This window comes from Danio rerio, chromosome 24 (genome assembly GCF_052040795.2).
Source record: "Danio rerio strain M-AB ecotype USA chromosome 24, GRCz13ab, whole genome shotgun sequence".
Lineage (NCBI taxonomy): Eukaryota > Metazoa > Chordata > Actinopteri > Cypriniformes > Danionidae > Danio > Danio rerio.
Genome location: NC_141044.1, coordinates 9,422,674 through 9,445,067, shown reverse-complemented (window position 1 = coordinate 9,445,067; position 22,394 = coordinate 9,422,674). Strand labels below are relative to the sequence as shown.

General features: G+C 36.8%; 1 protein-coding gene across 13 annotated transcripts in view; it reads right to left on the bottom strand.

The window, feature by feature from the left end:
• dlgap1b (discs, large (Drosophila) homolog-associated protein 1b) overlaps positions 1 to 22,394 on the bottom strand; it is a 253,870-nt gene that overhangs the window by 110,114 nt on the left and 121,362 nt on the right. For 8 of the 13 annotated variants that reach the window (XM_087309262.1, XM_087309266.1, XM_087309260.1 and 5 more), the window contains one exon: positions 532 to 1,653. The exons of the other annotated variants lie outside the window; for them this stretch is intronic. In XM_087309262.1, the coding sequence (XP_087165388.1) occupies positions 532 to 1,605 (1,074 nt within the window). In that variant the 5' untranslated portion in view covers positions 1,606 to 1,653. The remainder of the gene's footprint in view (positions 1 to 531; positions 1,654 to 22,394) is intronic. 13 annotated transcript variants of the gene reach the window in all.

Sequence of the window (22,394 nt, the reverse complement as noted above, 5' to 3'; positions counted from 1 at the left end):
TAAGCCTGAGTGACCCATGGAGAAAAGCTGAATACATATGGAAACATAAATCTAATTTAATGACTTGAAGCAGTCTGAGTTCTTTTTTATTTGATTAAAAAATACTCTGAATTCACTCCCGTCTGAACAACTAAACAATTAAAACATCTGCAGCATTTTAACCCAACACATTTTCATAGAAAAATGCAAAACCCAGCAAGACACACCAACAAACAAACAATTACAAAACAGATTCAAGATGATCATCCCGTCTGAATGCCCTTGAAATGATCAGACAAAACCCATGCACATGCATGCAATATGTCCACTCTCCACAGGAAGTTCATGCAGTGAAAGACAGGAAATGTAGAGAGAGATGAAAAGCTCAAGACAAAAGCAGAGAAAGATGAAGAGAGGTCACACCTTCCACACAAAGAAACCGAATGCCCATGCCTCCCCAGCATTGTGTGGAAGCTGACCTGGTGACAGTGATGCCAGCGATAATGAAGATGATGGTCATGGTGATGAAGAAACCAGAAATCTCTCTCCTACCTGTAAAAACTGGCAGGTCCGTCCCTGCTGGCAGGTCTGTGCTTTGACTAGAGCCTTATCGATATTGACTGTGGCCTTCTGGTACACCTCTCGGGCCCTGCTCACCGTTAGCGTGCTGGACCAGGAGCTCTTCTTGACGAGCGGTCCAGCCTGGTCCACTGTCGTGGAGCCTCCGAAAGTCAGAGCACCCGCTGTAGGGTTGGAGCATGTCGAGCAACTTCCGACGTCATTGTTGCTGCGTGAGGTCTTCAGGGATGAGCGTCCCCCTCCAAGTGTGTTGTAGCTTTGTCCCAGAAAGTAGTGGGACTGGGATTTGTCCGGATGGCGGCCCATTGTCATGACTCCAGAAGGTTGATGCTGGTGATAAAGGCAGATCTCTCTGTCTAGAGTGTCATCGGAGCTCCAGTAACCCGACCCCGGTGTCCGTGCGCGAGGTTTGGGTTCAGAGCGACTGCGTTCCTTGTTCTTCCCCCGTTTGTTGCTTGACGACTTATGTAGAGTTCCTATGGTTGTGGTGGAAACGTTTGGGTGGGATGCAGCCGTAGCCATTGCGTCGGCTGGAATGGTGGGGTCATTTCCGTTGAGGCTGCGCTGGCCGGGACCTTCCAGGGAATGAGACTTAGTGAACAGTTTTTGGACGGAGTGTACAAGATGGCGAATGCGCCCAGGACTGTCACTGCGCTGGTGCTCCAATGCAGCTGTTCGTTTGTATTGCAATGTGTGATACCCGTCCTTCCTCATTGGTTGTTGCTGGTCGAACTTCTCCAGCAGTGACGCGGAGATGGCAGTGGAGTTGCATGGGCCACACCCACCTCCTGCTACACCCCCTGGTCCCACATAGGGCACTATGGCACGTTCGTCCTTAAGCTCATGATGCGAGCCATGATGTCTGCGTGGAAATGTGCTGCTGGCCAGATCCGACTGGCATCCATAGAAGCCATGGTCGCTCGGGTGGTTGGGGTTGAGGACATAAGGTCGTCGGTCGTGGCAGAGGGTCAAAGAATCGTAGGACTGATCACAGTGTGTGAGTGTGTGGTGGTGGCTGCGGCTGGAGGACAAGCCTTTCATCGTCATCCTGATACGCTCACCCTCTCACAGCCTCATCCACACACACTGAGCCTACTGCAGAAAGACAGATGGACAAGGAAATGAGGGGGCCAGAAAACAAAGTAGAGGACAAACAGATTATGTGATATAACAGAAACAAAACAAGAGGAATGAAAGGACAGAGACACACAAACAGAAAGGGAGAGAAAGAAACAGTGTTAATTAAAGATTGTCACATTACTTTTTAGCACTTGGTGTTTATTTGACGGTTATAAGACATTTATAATCATGACATGAAGTTAGTCATGATTAAAGTATCCAGCATGAATATGACAACTGTTCATTTCTCAGTTATGTAATTTAAATGCAAAATGACAATGCTTGAGATGTCTTTAACCTGACAACTTGATATTACGAAGACAACATAACTTGTCATAAATCTGTCATAAACATGACAGTCATAAAGCCATCATAATTGTGTCCTGAATATTTTTCTAATCCCTTTTTTCAGTGAAAAAAAACTGCATTTATCATTAAAACCCCAGTAAAAGTGTAAATACTCTGTCAAATTATTTTATAACAGCGTCTTAATTATTTAATGACGTTTTAATGATTTAATGAACTTAGATGAGCAGAAGGAAATTGGTAACAGTGTACAAAGTTAATGTATTTATTAACATGAAAAAACAATAAACGATCCATTTATTCCAGTATGTGTTCATCTTGGCTAACGTTAATGAAAATACAGTTGTTAAGTCACGGTTTACGAACTAATGTAAATAATGCATAAGTAAATGTTATGAATAATTGAATGAATGAAAAACTATGAATAATAAACGCTGTACAAATGTTGTTCATAATTAGTTTGTGTTAGTAAACGCATTAACTAAATGGGGCCAGAAAATAATTATTATTATTGATGCCGTTTTAAAATTCAGGACCCAATTATAATGGTCTCATGGCAGTCATGTTTATGACAGATTTATGACAAATTATGTTGTCTTTATAATGTCACATTGCCATAACAAAAACGTCTCAAACTATGTAATCTTTGCATTTAAAAATCATATATACGCATGAAACTATATGCATGTCACATTCACAATATGTGTCATGTCATGATTATAAAGGTCTTATCAACCACCTTCAAGTGAAGTTTTAGCTATCCATTACGTTCACATTTTAAAACTTAGTGTGAACTATAGTCGAGTGATCTTTAAATAACATTTTGAATCATTCAGGATGTGATCTTACAATCCAGATCATACATCTGACTCATACTACATTAGGGAAGAGGAAAGCTATATTTAGTTGGCTGGCTGCCTGAACGAACAGAGGATTAATCCGTCTCAACTGGACGTCCTGTAAGTACACTAGTGTTGGAATCATCAACCATGATCACGACCATTTACATAAGACATGTTCTAGTGTTTAAAAACAGCATAAGAGAGCGCACTGGACTGAAACAGAACATTGAAGCCACTTGACACGTTGGACTTATTCTTACAACAAACTGTCTTAATGCAATTTAATGTGACACTCAGAAAATTTAAATGGAAACTTTGTTGCAATGTAGGCTCATTCTGAAAATGTAGCTCTTAAATATATTATGTATGGCTGCATTTTGCCTGTAGTTGTGGGGCAGTATGACGCTGTTCTTTTTCGTGCTTCCCAGCTGACCGCTTATGTCTGTATAGATGGCTTTTATACTGGTACCAGCTTGTCCAGTAGCGTGCCATGTACATTGGCGTACTTGAGATGCAGAGAGGAGTTGACCACAACGATAGGGTTTGAGTGTGGTGAAGAATGGTTCCAGAAAGAGGACAAAAACAGAAGCCAAAAAATAAAATAAAAAAGTAAATAACTGTGAGAACGTGGTCAAATCTGAAAATGTGGTAAAACTCATGCAAGGGCTTTTGTTTTTCAGGAATCCTTTTTAAAACTGTTGCCTTGGTTTAGGGAAGTGGGCGGGCGGGTCAGTCAGTGCTTTGAAAACACTATTGGTTGGGTTTAGGGTAGGAGGAGGGTGAGTCAGTCGATCGGTTAGTCAATCAGTCAATAGCATCATCTGGTCTATTTAATTGAGAACAGCAGGCGTAAATGGCACTCAAAAAAGACATTTGAGACCTTAAAAAGCATCCCCTGCAGCCTCTGGTGGATTAGCGAAAACTAAAACTGCAAAAAAAAAAAAAAAGAAAGAAAGAAAAAAGTACCTTCTGGGACGTATTTGGAGCTCTCTGGAAACATACACAGTGGTACGTTTTCAGAATGAGCCTGAACTGCATCCTGGCCCTCAAAACATATTTGTCAGACTGGTTGATAAAATAGCACTTTTATTTGACAAGGAATGACACATTTAATTGACCAAAATTCTAATTTTACATTACTAAATAACATATTAAAATGCAAAATACAAATACAATGCAAATACAAGTACAGTTAATTTTAAATGTACAAAAACATCATCTATATGCTATAAAACTGCAGGTTAATCATGTTTAATTATAATAACTAATATTTGGTTGTGCAATAATCTGCACCTTTTGTAAAGCTGCTTTGAAGCAATAATTAATGTAAAACGTTCTTTACAATAAAACTTTAATAGCAATAATATAATAATAAGAATAATAATAAGAAGAAGAATTAATAAAGCTACAATATACCACTCTGGAATGTTTCCCAAAGTATCATATGACACTAAAGAAATTTATCATATGACACTGAAGAAAATGACTTATCCATTCTCAGTAAATACATGGAATGTGTTTTGGTGCATTTAATCATTTATTTCTGATTTATGAAATTTGGGATTTATTAAACAGATATATTTAATAAAATGAAGTTGTCACCAAAATATTTAGGATTTTAAAGATGAAACAATTAAAATTTAAAATAATGCAAAAAAATATATATATTTTTTTCCTTTTTTAAAAAAAAATGTATGTAATATTTTTCTACAACATTTGGGTGTACTAGTTTTTGGACCATTATCGTGAGTTATTTTATTAGATAAACTCCAGATGTGGCTTTGGTACTGACTATAATAAAGGGAGTAGTAAGTATCCACAGATGACTGTTCTTGCAATAAAAAAAACGTAATGCCATAATTGCCATTGACTATTAGTCACTCTCTCCTTTCAAATCAATACTATGAACACCTCTTTGAAACATAAGCGGCGACATTAGCATACCAATATTTGCATGAGAAATCAACAACAACAACTGTGTGCCTGCCTCACCAAATCTGAAGAAAGGCAGAGATGAGAGGATCTGGAGATAAAGCCAAAAACAGATTAAGACTGAAAGAAAAGGATTGACACATTTGGCTGTTTATTCAGCTGTATCCTGTTTACCGTGTCAAAATGAGAAATCAGTTGTTCATGCTTGAAGTCATTTGTGAGGCTGCGAATTCATTAAGAGCATTTACCAAAAGATCAATGACTGCACTCAGATCAATGACATCCAAGGAGATGGACGCTTATACAGCGCATGAGCATTCAGCAGATGCTGTGACTACAATCACATTGAAAGAGTGTTTAGTTTCTTATTAAATTATGTTTTATTTTTTATTTTTACATATATAAATGTTTGTTTAATAAAAACAATCATATTATGTTGATGTGACTTCAGTTTCGATTCCATTTGGCTCTAAAAATAGATCCAATTATAATATAACATATTATAAACACACTTTATAAGGTTTCATTAGTTAGTTAATTTATGTATTCACTAACATGAACTTATAACGAACAACACTTCGACACAATTTTTAATTAAAGGTGCAGTAGGTGATCTTCCACAATGCTAACAGCTTAGCATAAATCTCTGAATCACAGTCCCTCCCCAGCCGCCTAGAGGCACGCCTCCTGAAACACGAGCATGCGCACCTTAAAGATGACAGCAAAAGAACCCTCTCTCATGTGTTAAAAGCAATTAGTGCTTGCCTTGTACAGTGGCGTGCAGAAATTACACTCATTACTAAGCCAAACTGACATGCTATTTCAGAGCGAATATTCAGAGTTATACAATATAGGGAGAGACTAGGCGGAATAGCGGTATTTACTTGTGTTTTGTTGTTAAACTAATTAAAATCTACATTATCTATGCTGTAAAAGGTCACTTATGAAACTAAAAAAAGTCTTATCAATCTATCACTAGAAGATTTTAGTGGCTGAACAACACTTGTGTGAAGATATAACCCATTTGTAACAACAACATCTTTACATCAGTTTTGCGTGAAGCTAAACTAGTTTTAAAACAAAACATTACCTGTCTAAGAGAAATCCTTCAGCCATGTTGTCATCCTTTCTCCAGCGGGCAAAGATAACTCCAATATTGATTCAGGTTTTTAAAAAGTTTCGTATCAGCCTGTTTTTGCCGATCGCACACGATAAGTTTGAGCTTCTTATCGGATATTATGGGAGATGTCGGCCCAACTCTATTCAATTGGATGCACATTTTTTAGTTTATGCCTTATCCAAAATATAAAAACACATATAAATACATTTAGATCATTTACTTTAATCATTACTATTGGAATGTAAAGAGACCTTTTAACCAGCACAACAACAAATGCTTCTGATGACAATCACCTACTGCACCTTTAAATATAGCTCAATATTTACACATTTTTATTAAAATACAAACTCAACCATGCCAACATCAGTTACTGCATTGTGAGTTAACATGAACTAACAATATACTTTATTATACTCAACTAATGCTAACAAAGATACAAAAATTCTGTAATACGTGTATTTTTCATGGTTTATTAATTTTAGTAAATACATACATATATTTAAAATGTTAAAATAATATAATATAATATAATATAATATAATATAATATAATATAATATAATATAATATAATATAATATAATATAATATAATATAATATAATATAATATAATATAATATAATAGTCATGATCACCGACAATCTAAACTCTATTGATCGCTTACGGACTACAAATCCGCCATGTTATGGACTACATTTTTATACATGCACTCACACACAAACACGTTCCTCATTCTGACTGATTACACACGCACCACCGGAGGATTGTCAAGGACTGATTACACACACTCACTGCAGTCGCTGAGTCTTGTTTACAGTAAGTGTTATTACAACGCGGTTTCCTTGTCTTATTTTAAACCTCGCCTAGTTTGTTTTTTTTTTTGTCCCTGTCTGCCGCCTGCCTTCCGACCTCTCGCCTGTTATTGTGACTACGATTCAATAATGACTTCACACATCTGTTAGCACGCGTGTTGACCATTGCTTGCCTGACATCCTTAACACACCTGCATGTGGATCCGAACTCTCTTGTAAGTGTCATTCTTTCCGGGTTATAATAATATACTCCAGCTATATCCAGCTAATCTCCAGCAATATGCAAGGATAAGAACTATACGCACACCACATTAAGAAACTGCAACTCCCAGCATGCACCTCGCACACACTGGTTCCTGTTTCCACAGATTGCACAGACACACAGCTGAAGCTATTTATGGACTGATTCATGGACTATATAAACCGTACACGCACACACACACACACACACACACACACGCACGCACGCACACACCTATACTGAGTCTTGTAAACGATTTGGTGAACTTTACAACCCGTTTGCCTTGCCTTGCTTTGCCTAATCTTTGGTTGTCTGTTTATGTTGCGTGCCGCCAGAAGTGACATTTGCCTGTTAATGACTACACTATGGATTTCACTGCATATGTCCGTTTGCCCCTGTTCTGACCATTGTTTATATGACAACTCTCTTGAATAAACCTACAATTGAATAATATAATGTAAATATAATAGTTTAAATTAAATAAACAAAGCCTTGGTGATCATAAGAGATATCAAAATATCATATTGACCCTCAATGTTTAAATGGTACTGTATGTTATGCTTATTGTCTGACTTGTGCTTTAGATTTCAGACATTTGATTATTTTTAAGTGCATAAAGCATGCTAAATTACACAACCAATTTCTGAAACAGGAACAACAATAAACACTTTTACAGAGACTATTAGGCCGTCTTCTAATGAATTCACACACATATGCTTTCCTTATTCAAACTGTATGGTGATTCTTTCTGGTCACTGTCCATATGTGAAAATATAACAGGCACAGACTAAATCTCTTGCCTTATTACTGCCTTCATTCTCTGTATCTGTTAGAACTGCAATATTAAACTCAAGCTGTAGGAAACAGAATAATCTTCTTACCCTATTACTGTCTCTTTCTTTGGTTGAAATGTACCATTCTACCCATACAAAACTAGCACACGCATTCAAATTCACTAATTCTCAAGCCGCTTTCTTTTGTTTTGTTTAGATGAAATATGTAAATCAACATGTAAGTTCAGCCAATTTATTGAAGAGCTGAAACAAATGTAACGTGTATGATTTTTTCATGAGACTGGTAATGAATAAACCATGGCATCAGTGGTTCTGATGAAATCTTCATAGCTTATGTCATGGCATGCGTTATTTTAATGCCAGCGAGTGTGTTCAAATGTTGTCTGGGCTGAAAAATAGCTCGATGTGTGTGTCATTCCCCAGAGGAAATAGATTTCTTTACTTTTTTTTTTTGTAGTGAGGAAGATATAAGTCTGAAAGTAAAATATCTCTCTCGACTGCTTTTTTCTGTACTTCTTAGATGATGTAGGTCACACAAACAAAAACAAAAAAAATTTAGGGAGTGTTACACGACAATAATGTGCTAAAACAGAAAAGTTTTTTCCTGTTTGTGAAATGTATCACCTAACGAAACTACCAATAACTAAATCAAGAATGCAAATTAAACAAAATACATGATTTTTGTTTAAATTGTTCGTAAAGCTGATATAAAAAATAATACAGATTCCTGATTGTATTTAGTGTATTTTTTTTTTTAATGTAAAGGGATGAGAGTAAAATGTAGTCCCCATTTACATATCTTAAGTGTTTACAAACCTTTAAGGAGTTAAAAAAAAAACAAGAAAAAAATGTAGATATTTGGATATTGAAACAAAAGATATATTGAAGAAAGCTTAAAACCTGTAACCATTAACTTTCATAGAAGTAAAAACAAGTACTATGGAAGTCAAACAGGTCTGGAATAAGAAAAGGGAGAGTAAATGATAACAGGATTTTCATCTTGAATTGCACCTTTAATTTGGTTTAAAAGAATGTAGAACTGCTCTGTGTAAATGCTGTTTCAACCTTATGTACTTTTTTTTAGCAAACTGATTACTGTAAATGTTACAGTAAATTTTACTGCTTAATGTTTTATCATCAAGGTGTATCATCATCTTAACACAAAAATCACATCATTCAGCATGTTTACTGTAAACAATTGCTGCTGTAAAATTTACAGTACTAACAGCAATTTTGGTTGCCAGTAGTACTGTAAAATTTACAAGCACACTGTAAATTGACAGTTACAATTGTTCTGTAAAACTGCAGCACAGTTAAAATTGTTAATCTGCAGTGAATTTACTGTAAACTTTGCCAATAATACTGTAAATTGGCAGTAACACTGTAAAATTTACAAGTACACTGCACACTTAGTTACAATTGTTCGGTAAAACAACAGCAAAGCTGAAATTGGGTATCTACAGTGAATTTACAGTAAATTTTGCCAATAAAGCTGTAATTGGCAATAATACTATAAAATTTACAATTACACTGTAAATTTAGTCATGATTGTTCTGTAAAACTAAAGCCCAGTTAAAATTATTTATTTGTAAAAATTGGCATTAATGTAAAATTTACAAATGCACTGTAAATTTACAGTTACAATTGTTCTGTAAAACTACAGCCCAGTTGAAACAGTTAAGTTACATAACATTTTACCAATAATACTGTAAAAACTGGCAATAACTGTAAAATGTATAAGCGCACTGTAAATTAATAATTACAACTGTGCTGCGAAACTACAGTAATTCTGCCAGTATACTTTTTACAGTGTAGTTTTATAGCTAGTCGTTTTACAGTAGTTTAACAACTGCCATTCATGTTCATTTACTTTAAATAATAATTAGGCAGGCCTAAATCTTTAAAACAATAAATGTCTTGAATTTAACACTTTGTCCTTCTTTTGCTAAAAAAAGCACTTGTTGCATTTGACTACAAATTAGATTGTCACATCAGGCTATATCTGTTCGTCTCTTCAGCTGTCATGCAGCTCCTGTTATTTCATAATTTTTTTGTCTCTTTGTTAAAGTTTTAGTTTTCATAGTTTATGGATATTTTGTTTAAGGAATAAAGTCATTATTGCTGTTAATATATTCATTATATTCAAAAAGCAACACAAAAATTACAAACTCCAAAACATTTTGCATGACATTTTTTTTTTTTTTAATATGATGAATTCCTGATCCTTTGCAGAATAATATTATTCGTAAAGACACCCAATGTATTTACTTTTAATCTTCTAAAATATTTGTTAAATAAAGTTAAATGAAGGCAAGACTGCACTGTATGTACACAGTAACTGCAAAACATTCTCTATTATACTAACACTATGGTATTAAAGGCCAGAGATAGCCTGTACAGTATACATCCACCCACAGACCCTAATCACCAAAAGCTGACAAAAGACTCTAACCCTAAGTATTTAAGTGCCAGATTTGAACAGGAATGTGTCTCCATTATCTACTTAAGTATCTATTGATCAAAGTACATATTTTTGCCAGCGTGAACAGGGCATCAGTTATGTTTACATTGAGTCTCATCCATGTTAGTCATCATTGCCTTTCTTATGGTAAGCTTCAGAAACTAGCCTACAATACGGTTCATGATATCCTAGGCTGTAAAAGATGCAATGGCAAAAATAGACTGAATAAATCATAAAGGCATTTAAATGACAAGAAATATTACAGATTGTGCCATCAAATAAATTAAAACTAAAGTAATGAGTATGGTTTCAAACTGCAAGGGGTAGAAAGTCCAGATATTTGTGTAAAATAATGTAATAAGTAGAATAACATTTCCATTGTGGTCTGCGTTATTTGCAGTGTGTTTCTCTATTTGCATGTGTTGTGAGGATTTGCGTGTGTTGATAAATTAAGGAAGATGTGTTGTCAGTTTGTTTATGTGTCTATGTGATTGTTTACTTGCAGCACGTGTGAGCTCCCTCAAGTCACCATAGATTAACAAGTCAACTGAAAGATTTCCGTTTGTTCACAAACTGTTTTTAAAATGTACTTAAGTAAAATAACAGTTGAAGTAGTACTTACAAAAAAAAACAAGTATAGTATTGAAGTAAAAATATTTAATAACCATTATACTGTATATGCACACCGGCCACTTTATTAGGTACACCTGTCCAACTGCAAGTTAACGCAACTCTCTAATCACATGGCAGCAACTCGATGCATTTAGGCAGGTAGACATGGTCAAGACAATCTACTGCAGTTCAAACGGAGCATTAGAATGGGGAAGAAAAGTGATTTAAGTGACTTTGAACGTGGCATGATTGTTGATGCCAGACGGGCTGGTCTGAGTATTTTAGAAACCGCTGATCTACTGGGACTTTCACGCACAACCATCTCTAGGACTTAGAGAATGGTCAGAAAAAGAGAAAGTATCCAGCGAGAGGCAGATTTGTGGGCACAAATGCCTTGAGGCTACAGTTTGCACAGGCTCACCACAATTAGACAATAGAAGATTGAAAAAAAAAAAAACGTTGCCTGGTCTGATGAGTCTTGATTTCTGCTGCAATATTCAAATAGTAAGGTCAATACCATGAAAGCATGAATCCATCCTGCCTTGTATCAATGGTTCAAGCTGGTGGTGGTGTTGTATTGGGGATGTTTTTTTGGCCTACTTTGGGCCCTTTTGAACATCGTGTCAATGCTACAGCCTACCTAAATATTGTTGCTGACCATGTCAATCTCTTTTTTAACTACAGTGTACCCTGTCATAAAGCGTGAATTATCTCAGACTGCGTTCTTGAACAGGACAATGAGTACTCACTGTACTCAAATGGCCTCCACAGTCACCAGACCTCAATCCAATAGAGCACCTTTGGAATGTGGTGGAATGGGAGATTCGCATCATGGATGTGCAGCAGACAAATTTGCAGCAACTGTGTGAAACTATCAGGTAAATATGAACTAAAACCCCTAAAGAATATTTCCAGTATCTTGTTGAATCTATGCCACAAAAGATTAAGGCAGGTCTGAAGGCAAAAGGGGGTCCAACCCAGTACTAGTAAAGTGTACCTAATAAAGTGGCCAGCGAGTGTATGTACTACTGTTTATATACACAACTCTGTCAAGCTAAAAACTTAAGAAACATTAATAAATTTATTCTAAAAGTAGTTTATACTGTGGACAACATCTTGTGTGAACTAAAATATGATTTTTTCAGAAACCAACAGAAATTAAAGAATTAATTAAATAAGATGTCCACTAATAAACAATCCACTGAAGACAAATATGGCGCAACCTGTCTTTAGCGGTCAGATCAGAATGTGCACAGACTTAGATGACATTTATTGAATAAAGATCATGTTTAATTGCGTCTAGCTGAAACGAAACAAAACAAAAAACAGCATCTTGGTGTGTGTGTGACTGATATATCCTCATAATGACATATACGAGTTGTGTAAGGCTGAGCTCATTCATTGCCCCCTGAAGCCTTTCAGATGTATCCTAGTGGAACTTGCTCTAAATTAGACTGAGTGGAAATCCATAAATAAAGATGCTCATCTTGTTCTTTCTACCGCAGCCTTACTCTCACTAGAGCTCCACAATTCTTCCTGCCCACGTCCTCATCCTCTAGTCCAGATTACATGCATATTCACTCTCTTATAATTACATTCAGAGTGCATTTGTCAATTTATTTGTAGTGTTTGTTAAAATGAGGATGCATTTAGGTATAGGAATCTGAACCAACCATTAACATGAAATATTCACCTCACCCTCAAACGTTTTGTGCTACAGACATGAACAATGCTTTACACTTAATGACTTGCTATGAAAAAGTGTTCAATTACTTACAAGAATTGAAGTATGATATTCAAAGGCTGCATGAAAAAAAAAACTGATGAAAAACTGAATGGACCTGAGCCATATGTAAGACCAGAAGAATGTTTGGAGAAAGGCTCCTTTTTAATTGGGCCAGCCTAAAACACCTTAGCAACTACCAGAACAACCTAGCCACCTTAAGACATCGCTCTAGTATGTTTTCAAATTTGGGCACTTTAGGAGCTACTAAAAGCTCATTAGAAACCATTGTAGTGATCAGCGGTAAAGTCAGGAACTTGTGGAAATTAATTTCCAATATAAACAAATGTTGCAGAGTTAACACCTAACTCTGGCCCTTTTATTAAGCTTATCAGTAAACGTGGCAATGAAGACGGTGACCATCTGTCCTTTGTTCTTCTGAAGGTCAAATGTGTTAAGAGCCCGGAACATGGAAAATGGCTTCTTGATTTAACATAGTCTCAGACACAAATGGAACATTTCACTTCATATAACTTTAGGTTCAAATGAACATGCATATATTCAATATGCACTGTTTGAAGTACTCCACTTTATGAAACTTTGCTAATTAATGTTTATATATGAATGTTTAGGTAAAGAGCAACATTACATATTGATGTTTAGACTTCATGGGCTCTATTTTGGCGGTCCATGCGCAGAGCGCAAAACGCAGGGCGCAAACGCTTTCAGGGCGTGTCAGAATGCATTTTTGCTAATTTAAGGATGGGAAAATCCGCTTTGCAACGTGGCGCATGTTCTAAAAGGGTTGAGTTTATTTTCTTAATGAGTTATAGGTGTGTTTTGAGAATAAACCAATCAGAGTCTCATCTCCCATTACCTTTAAGAACCAGTTGCGTCGCGTCATGAGCGCATTTGCTATTAACATAACGTAAAGTAAGTTCACTTTCACTTTTGCTCTCGTGGATAGGGAAACCTTACCGCACAGACATCAATTAGCCTATAAATAATTAATTTCATTTGTTAAGTGCAAAGATTTGTTTCAAAACTATTTCTAAATTCAGTCCTAATTTCTAGCAAACGAATAAATGAACAATAATAACAAAGTGTGGTCAAAATACTGTTATTTACAAATACACCTGCTATGCCCCATATGGTCTAAAACCTGACAGGTGGACAAATCTAAGCTTGTTTTTAATAAAACAAATATAAATATGGATATAATAAATAATACTGCTAATAATAATAACATTATACAAAAGCAAATTGAATGAACTGAAAAAGATGAAGAAAGATGAAGATGAAGAAAGTAAGGTAGTGGTTTTTAAATTCATGTAGGCTATAAATTAATATGTTTTGTAATATTTTAATCATTTATATTTATATCCTGTATATATCCTTATTATATATATGCTTAATATATTATATCTTTTTCATATGTAAAGATATTTGCGTATTGCTCTACATCTTGTGTGTAGTGTGTAAGCCAGGTGCACTTTGCGCCGGTCTAAAGAACAGACTATTTACAGTTTCTCAAAATAGCAACCCGTCAAAACACGTCTGCTTTTTTAGACCAGAATGCCTATGGGCGCACATTTGAGCGCAAATGCATTTGCTATTTAAACAGTGTGGCGCAACACCTCAAAATGACCCTTGCGCCGAGCTGAAAGTAGCAAAAGACTATTGCGCCGCGCCTTAAGATAGGGCCCTATACCTTTAAAACAATGCCATGGGTTAATTAGAAGTGGTTCGCAAAGTGAATTATGCATAGAAAAATATTAAAGACTCTTAAATATATTAACAGTTTAACTGTGGACTGTGACTATGCAAATGCAGGTCACACTATGGATGACACCTTCCAGTGACCAACTCACAGGATCATCCACTCACAGTGCTGGATTTAAAAGATGCCATTTGTTCAATCCCGCCTTCCAGAAAAAAGGATGAAACATTCTCACAAAGAAGTGGAAGAAGTGGTGGTATTAAAAGAAGTGTGTGGTCGTCATACACAATGTTGTAGTGGTGTGGTTTAAAATGCAAGCATTACACCCCTGAATGTCTGCAAGATGAAACAAAAGGACTTTCTGCACATCCCAGGCTATCCGAAATACTCAAAGGCTTCAGGACTTTGCTGCGTGTTCCAGCAAAGACTTTCATGGTAATTGGATTCACAGTGCTTTTCCAAAGTGTCTGAAACCATCGCTTCAGGACTACCACCTCCAGAAATCTGTGTGTCCCAGATTTCCAGGAACTCTACCTTCAAGGATAAAGACATCTGCATGTCGCCGCTATCAAAAACATCACCTCTAGAAATCTCCAGTTCTGCATGATCCAGAATCTCCACATTTCTTCTTCTCAAAGCTCAAGGAACCACGTCTGGTTGTTCTATGCACCAAGGCCTGCAGGAAGATCCAGGTTCTTCCAACCACTTGATCAATGGTAGAAGCGTAAATATAGTATTACTTTCCAAACATCTAACAGAGACCCTGGCATAGTGTGTTTCAGTAAAACATTCAAATTAATTAGGTGTTTACTTCCTCAGTTCTTTGTTATTTTAGAATAGGGTTTACCTTATCAGACTCTAGCCTGTCTTTAGAAAAGAGAACAGTTACTACAATCACAGTCTTTAACTTAATCACCTATGCACTATACATTTATAGTACATTGCCATTTTAGTTACCCAGGTTTCCTTTTTTGTCAATAAATACACATGTACTACAATTCAGTTAACAATATTTGATTGTTAATTATTTTGACAGTCGAATCTGTCTGGTGCCCCATTTAAAAGGAGCTATTTATCTGTTATTTCTACATTATTTGGTGCCCTACGAGAGGCTAAACTATCAATATTAATATTAATACCAAAATATTGATGTTATTATTTGTGATGAACCCAATTATTACTACACATTATAACCTCTTGTCAACATATTTTGCTCTGCCAGATCTAGCAACTACCAAAAAACAGCACAGCAGCCAACTAGAATACCACACAGGACTTTTGTATTTCGAGTATATTTTCATGCTTCTCTGTGTTTCTTTCTTTAGCTGACCCTTCATTCCTCCCTCTCATCTTCCTCTCTCTCTCTCTTGGTTTCATTGAAGTGCACTTTGAAGCATAATCAAACTCCGCTGACAGATGACACGGCAACAGAGAGTTTCGCTCTCTGGGCCAAACTAATTACACTGTCTGTCATTAATGAGAGCAGCACCACGTCACTATTTGAGTCACACACACTCTGACACACACACACACACACACACACACACACACACACACACACACACACACACACGAAAAATTTCATCCTGCAGATCTCTTTGATCAAAGAAAACAAACCCAGGATGAAGAGACAAAGAGAGAGACAAAGACAGAGAGAAATGATGTGTACAAAGAAGTGCTCAGTAATCACTATGTCAGATATTACCACAACTGATGGTTCCACAATGAGCAAACAGCAGCAAAAAATAACAAGGACACCGAAACTTTAGCAGTTATAATAAAAATTATATGATAAAGTCAGATTTAAAGGCCCACTGAAATTAAAATCAATGACGTGTACATCTATTAGCTTCTCAATCTATGTACGACTGACAGATCCCTCTCCCTGTATTTATTGGTTGTTTATTAATGAACACACAATAAAATGTCAGCTAACTTGCTAACCCTCAAAACAGATTATCAAAGTCTTTGATTCATTTAACACAATTAATCATTTAAAAAGGGATTTTCAAAACATTATCACACTCATACACTGAGAAAAATACAAAAGAACATTTTTTCAGCTTGAGTTCAATAACAGTTGCTTTTTCATTAACAACAGAGTTTAGCTACAAAACAGGCAATGTTTTAATAATACATACCTTTTATATGTCAAAAGATTATGGCAAATTGTCTTAATGTATGACCCCTTTGTTGTTGGTTTTTAAAAAAATATTGTAGAATTCTTTACATGGTCTCATTTCAAAGTCCAACACACTAATGATTATTCATATTACTCTAAGTAAAGTTTCACAAACTAATTTCAAGAGGAGGACTTGATATGAAGCAGCTGGTTTCTCATCTACAATCATTAGTTAGCCAATCAGATTAATCCAAACTCACTATAAGTAGCCTAGCAAAAATGTACTCCCTTATCTTCGTTTTCCGAAGAAACCCCCCATCCACCCTTTCTCCCCCTTCTTTCTTTACCATGGGGAGCTCTCGAGAACTACCTAATTTTGTACTCCCCTACATGCTCAACCAGGTTGCCAGAATGCCAAACCTGCTAATATAGTGTCAAGCAATATCTAAGTGTGAACGCTACAAATGTAACAATATGGTGTTTTTCAGTATTTCATGACAATTTGCATTTGTATAGTGTTATTTGTAATGATTTTAAATGTCCTCCTGGCCTTCGGGATGAAGGCGGAGAACTAACGAAAATTAAAGAATTTATTAAAGAGAAAAAACAAAAAGACGCTCTTCATGGAGTCTGCCTTTGAAATAAAACAATGTAAACGTGTCCAGGTCTGGACCCCTTTCGTTCTCCTCTGTAGTCACTCCTCTTATAATCCAGAGCTCTTCTGCGGGACTCAAGGCCGATGTGCAATACAGGTGCTTCTTGATCTTACACAAGCCCCGACTTCTTTCTGTTCCCACGGGTCTTGGCCATGCCTCCTCACGACAATTATTGCAAAAAAAATATATATATATAAAAAATTCAACTAATAAAAAAAGGGTTAAATAATTAGGATAGACCCAGAATAAAAACAACGCTAACCTCTAAAACCCACCAAACCAGAGACTAAATCTTATGCAGCACTGTTGGTGTGACCTTTACCATCTGGGTATTAAAACTACTCTTTCAAGATAGAGGAGAAGAGGAGACCAAATCTTGACATATTTTTTCAATTTCTTTGCCATAAGAAATCTGATCCTTTCCAAGTGTGCTAATTTAGTTAATCTTTCCAGCCAAGACCTAAAATGATGGGGATTCTGTTGATTTCCAAAACCTAAGCACCAGCTTCTTTGCCACAATAAGGCTATAAGACAACAGTTGTTTTTGGGAGTCCTGGAGTGACCTAGTTTTGTCTGAAATTACGAATACGACCAAAAGTGTGTTGGCCACATAATTATTCACTTTATTATATGCATATTTATATTTGTTTTAATAATAACAGTTTTAGATTTGTTCACCTGACTGGTTTTGCAGACTTATGCATGACCATATGAGGCATAAGAATTGGCATAAGAATTTGGATATAACTCCACACTTGATTGACCACACTTCATTATTATGTGAAATTATTTATAAAATAACTTCAAGAGGATCACGTGCTTATAATTGCTTGCAGGCGGCCCCCGCATTATTCAATCATGATTCACCAATCAGACAATTCCTAAGCCACTATAAACACCATAAGTTCCATAAGACAGCCATCTTTGTTTTGAAGAATCCCCCCTTCCTACTCCTCCTCCTTTACCAGATGGGTGACACGGTGGCTCAGTGGTTGGCACTGTTGCCTCACAGCAAGAACGTCACTGGTTCTAGTCCTTACCAAGTCAGCCAACGTTTATGTGTATAGTTTACACGTTCTCCTTGTGCTCACAAGGGTTTGCCCCGGGTTCCCCGGTTTCCTCCCACAGTTCAAAAAACAAACAAGTTAACTGACTAATCCATCAGCACCATAGACAAGCTCCTAGTAAGTAGTTATCTCTTAGGAGCAATCACTATCTGTTCATTAACTACTACAGCAGGGGAGTTCTCAAGATCTACCTGAGCTCAAACTCCCTTCTCACCTTGCAAACAGGAGGGAACCAAGGGCTCGAAGATCTTATAAGTTCAGGGCTGTCTCCCGGGACAGCATGCCAAACAAGCTTTATAATCAATCATCAGCTAAGTGTGAACTCATTTATTTATTTGTTTGCTGGAAATTAGAACTGAATTTAGAAACAGTTTTGAAACAAAACTGTGCTCATCAAATGAAATTAAATATGTATGCTGATGGATGTCTTCAGTGGAGTGAGTTTCAACCATTTCCTTACTCTATGAAAGCAAAGGAGTAAAGAGTAAAGAGAAAGTAAAGAAGCTGAATGGAGGAGGCTCGTTCTTTATCCTCACGCTGCAGATGGTCTGTTTAACTGTTTTATCGCTAGTGTAGCGTTCATGTTTTTTCAACTTACAAAGTCCGCCATGTAAATAGCAAATGCGCCATGGCGCAATGCCACTGACTCTTAAAGGGAATGGGAGATGAGACTCTGATTGGTTTAATGCATGTTATGCTCAAAACACACCCATACCTCATTAAGAGAATAAATACAACCCTGTTACACAATGCGCCAGGGCACAAACCTGATTTTTCCATTCAGCAAAAGTGGATTCGGACATGCCATTAATACTTTTGTGCCATGCACTTTAGACTTTGCACATAGATCAATAAAAAGAGCCCTGTGTCTAGATAAGCATTTTGTTGCTTACAGTGTGCTCAAAACTGAACAGAATGACAGGTAATTACACCAAATTCCAGGCTGAACTCAGAAGAAGAAACCTTTCACAGAAATAAATCAACCTATTACTATATACTATTTACAAAGCAGAACATTGCATTCACATAACCAAAGCTTGGAGGTGTAAACCACATTAAGCCTGAACAAGAAAATGGGCTGCCACTAATTGGTGCTGTGACTAAATAAAAGCGCCCTTCCATTTCGAACACTGTGACCTCTCATCCGTTTGTACTATAACAACATATTGTTCCGACCAGTGAGCAATTTTCTCTCCCTATCTTTTTTTTTCCTTTCAATAAAGGCCAATAAAGACAACTATAAATAATCTCACGGGGGGAAATTGAACATGGACATTTTTTTTTCTCATTGCCATGGCAACTAGTCTTTTTTCCCCCATTGCCTCACCCAAGAGAGAATTGCTTGTGGGAAAGTGATTCTTGGTGTGAAAATACGAGTTACCATTTCACTAACAGGGTTAAGAGAGAATAACAGGAGCTGCATGCATGAAAGAAAAAGCATTTTATTATTGGGATTTTGTGGGAAGATGGCAGCATGCTCTGTTTTCGGGCCACTGTGAATTATAAATGAGGACGTTGGGTCACAGTTTTGGATGAGCGTGTGTGTCCGCATGTGTTGTGTTTGCGTGTGTGTTAGAAATGTCTTGTGGGTGATATGTACAGTTGGCTGAGAGTGCAATAACAGGCTGCTGATGGGGCTGACGGAAACCATCAGGATCAAACTGACTAGTGAAGCAGAGATACAGCCGAGGGGACCAACACAACACAAACTTCACCCAGCAGAATATACACAAGTCTGAATGCTGCATACCACAAGTTAAATCTGCACATTTCACACCAGAGATTGCATATTTTTCTGAAAAGCATACTGTGACATTGCAATGTTTTGAAACAGTCCTGTTTTCCTTGGTTGAACACTAATGAACATCATGCACTGTATGCTGCCTTTCAGCATCCAATCAGAACGCAGGGACTGAACCCAAAGAAAACAAGATGAAAAGAAGAAATGTGGAAAATCAAAAGAAACATCACTTCTGGGATTAGATTGCTGGTGGATTTCAAAGAGAGGTCCATTTCTTGTATATTTCTTAAAAACGAAGCACAAAAAAAAGGTGAAGAGTTTTATCCAATGCAATCTCATGGCAATTCGTAACTTTTAAATTTAGTGGCTAATTCGTATGAATTTGTACAATCTAATTCGTGCAATTTAGTACGATTTGACCATCACCCAATGATGTTTGGGTTTAGGGGCGGGGTTGGGTGCCACGCCTCCTTTTTAAAAATCGTACATTTTCATACGACTCAACTCAATTTGTACGAATTAGCCACTAAACCGACAAATCGTAAAATACGTACGTTTCCCTGTGAGATCAGGCTGGTATTATCATCGATATTAATTTCGGACTGATGTTATAGTCTTTGAATTAATATAGGTTTCTGTTTATGCTACAACAGTTTCTCAACTACGTTCCTGGGGGACCACCAGCTCTGCACATTTTCCATGTCTACTACACCAAAGACACCTGATTCAGATCATCAGCTCATTAGCAGAGACTGAAAGACCTGTAGTGCGCGTGACATCCAAAACATGTAGTGTTGGTGGTCCTCCTGGAACGTGGTTGAGAATCACTGTGCTACAGAATACTCTAACATACTTATGTTACTTTTCCATCAATTGTGAATTTAGCAATTGACTCTTACTCATGACCGGAGTTAGGATATCAGCAATGCAACTAAAGCAAGGCTAGTGTCAAGGCAACCATCTTTTCCAAAGCAACCTATGGCTGCGAGAGCTGAATGGTCAAGGCGACAGACAAAAGAAAGATTGATGCCTTCGAGTTCTGGTGCTGGAGGAGACTGTTGCGCATCCCATGGACAGTGAGAATTACCAACAAAGAAGTCCAAAGAAGTATCAAGCCAAAGACCTTGCTGGAAGCTGGAATCCTATTTTGTCATGCATAGCAATTAACTCGAGAAGACAGTCATGCTGGGAATGGTCAGAGGAAGTAGAAGGAAAGGCCGCCCAAGAACTTGTTGGCTCGATACTGTCAAATCTGATACCAACAAGAGCATGCCTGAACTCAAAGAAGCGGTGATTTATAGAACTGCGTGGAGGGGAATGATCCATATAATGACTGAAAAATCAACCTCGATCAAACAGACCATGGACTGATGAAAAAAAAAACTATTATTAGGCCTAATATTAATTCATTTTTCTTCGGCTTAGTCTCTAGATCCCAACAGCAAAATGAACCACTAACTATTCCAGCATATGTTTTACAAAGTGGATGCCCTTTTAGCCACAACTACCCATACACCCATACAAACTCATTCACACACACACACACACACACACACACTACGCCAATTTAGTTGTTCAACTACAGGACATGTTTTTGTACTTTGGGGGAAACCAGAGCACCCGGAGGAGACCCAAGTGAACATGAGGAGAACATGCAAACTCCACACAGAAATGGGAACTGGCCCAGCTGGCACTCGAACCAGCATCCTTATTGCTGTGAGGCGACAGTGCAAACCACTGAGGCACAGTGCCACCCTAGGCCCAATATCTTTAAAAATGATTTATTACACATTATATTTAAAACTATTATTTAAAACAATTTATATCACATTACTTCGTACACATAACATGTTACCACCTTACAAATTTGGCTTTAAATGTAGACTTTTTTTTGGGGGGGGGCCGAGTTATTTTTGCTTGTAAAGACATTTGGCAATTGGAATCTGCCTTCAAATATCAAGACTGATGCATCGGTACTATTTTTTATAGTATGTTGAGTGTAGTGATTTAAATACTTAATTCTACCAAATCAACACTTTCTGAAAGTGACACTAATTGTATGCGAATGAATAACTATTATATTTAGACCAAATGACCAAACAACCAAAAATAAGTCAAATCACACACAAAACACCCCCCCCCCCCCCACATAAATCCTTTATACTTTCAGTATTTCTAAAGAGGTCCAAAAATTACCTACACAAATTACATAAAATTTATAACAGCTGCATTAACAAAAAGTATTGTTGTACTAGTTACTCAGGGCTGTAGCCAGCCTGGTGAAATGTGTAGTTCTTTTTTCCTCAAAAAGTGGACCATTTTGCAGTCATTTGGCTAAATTTCTGTTTAATTATAAGGTTTAAATACTGCATTTTAGTGACGATTTAAGCACTAATTTTTGTTGGATTAGTTTGTCGCATGGTCATCATCATGTCACCACATGTTTTAATGTACCAAAAACATTTCCTAAAGATTTAGAATGAAGAGAAATGAAAACAATACTTATTTTTTTTAAATACAAATATATCACTTCATATATCAAAAAAAAATATATATAGAAATTATTAAA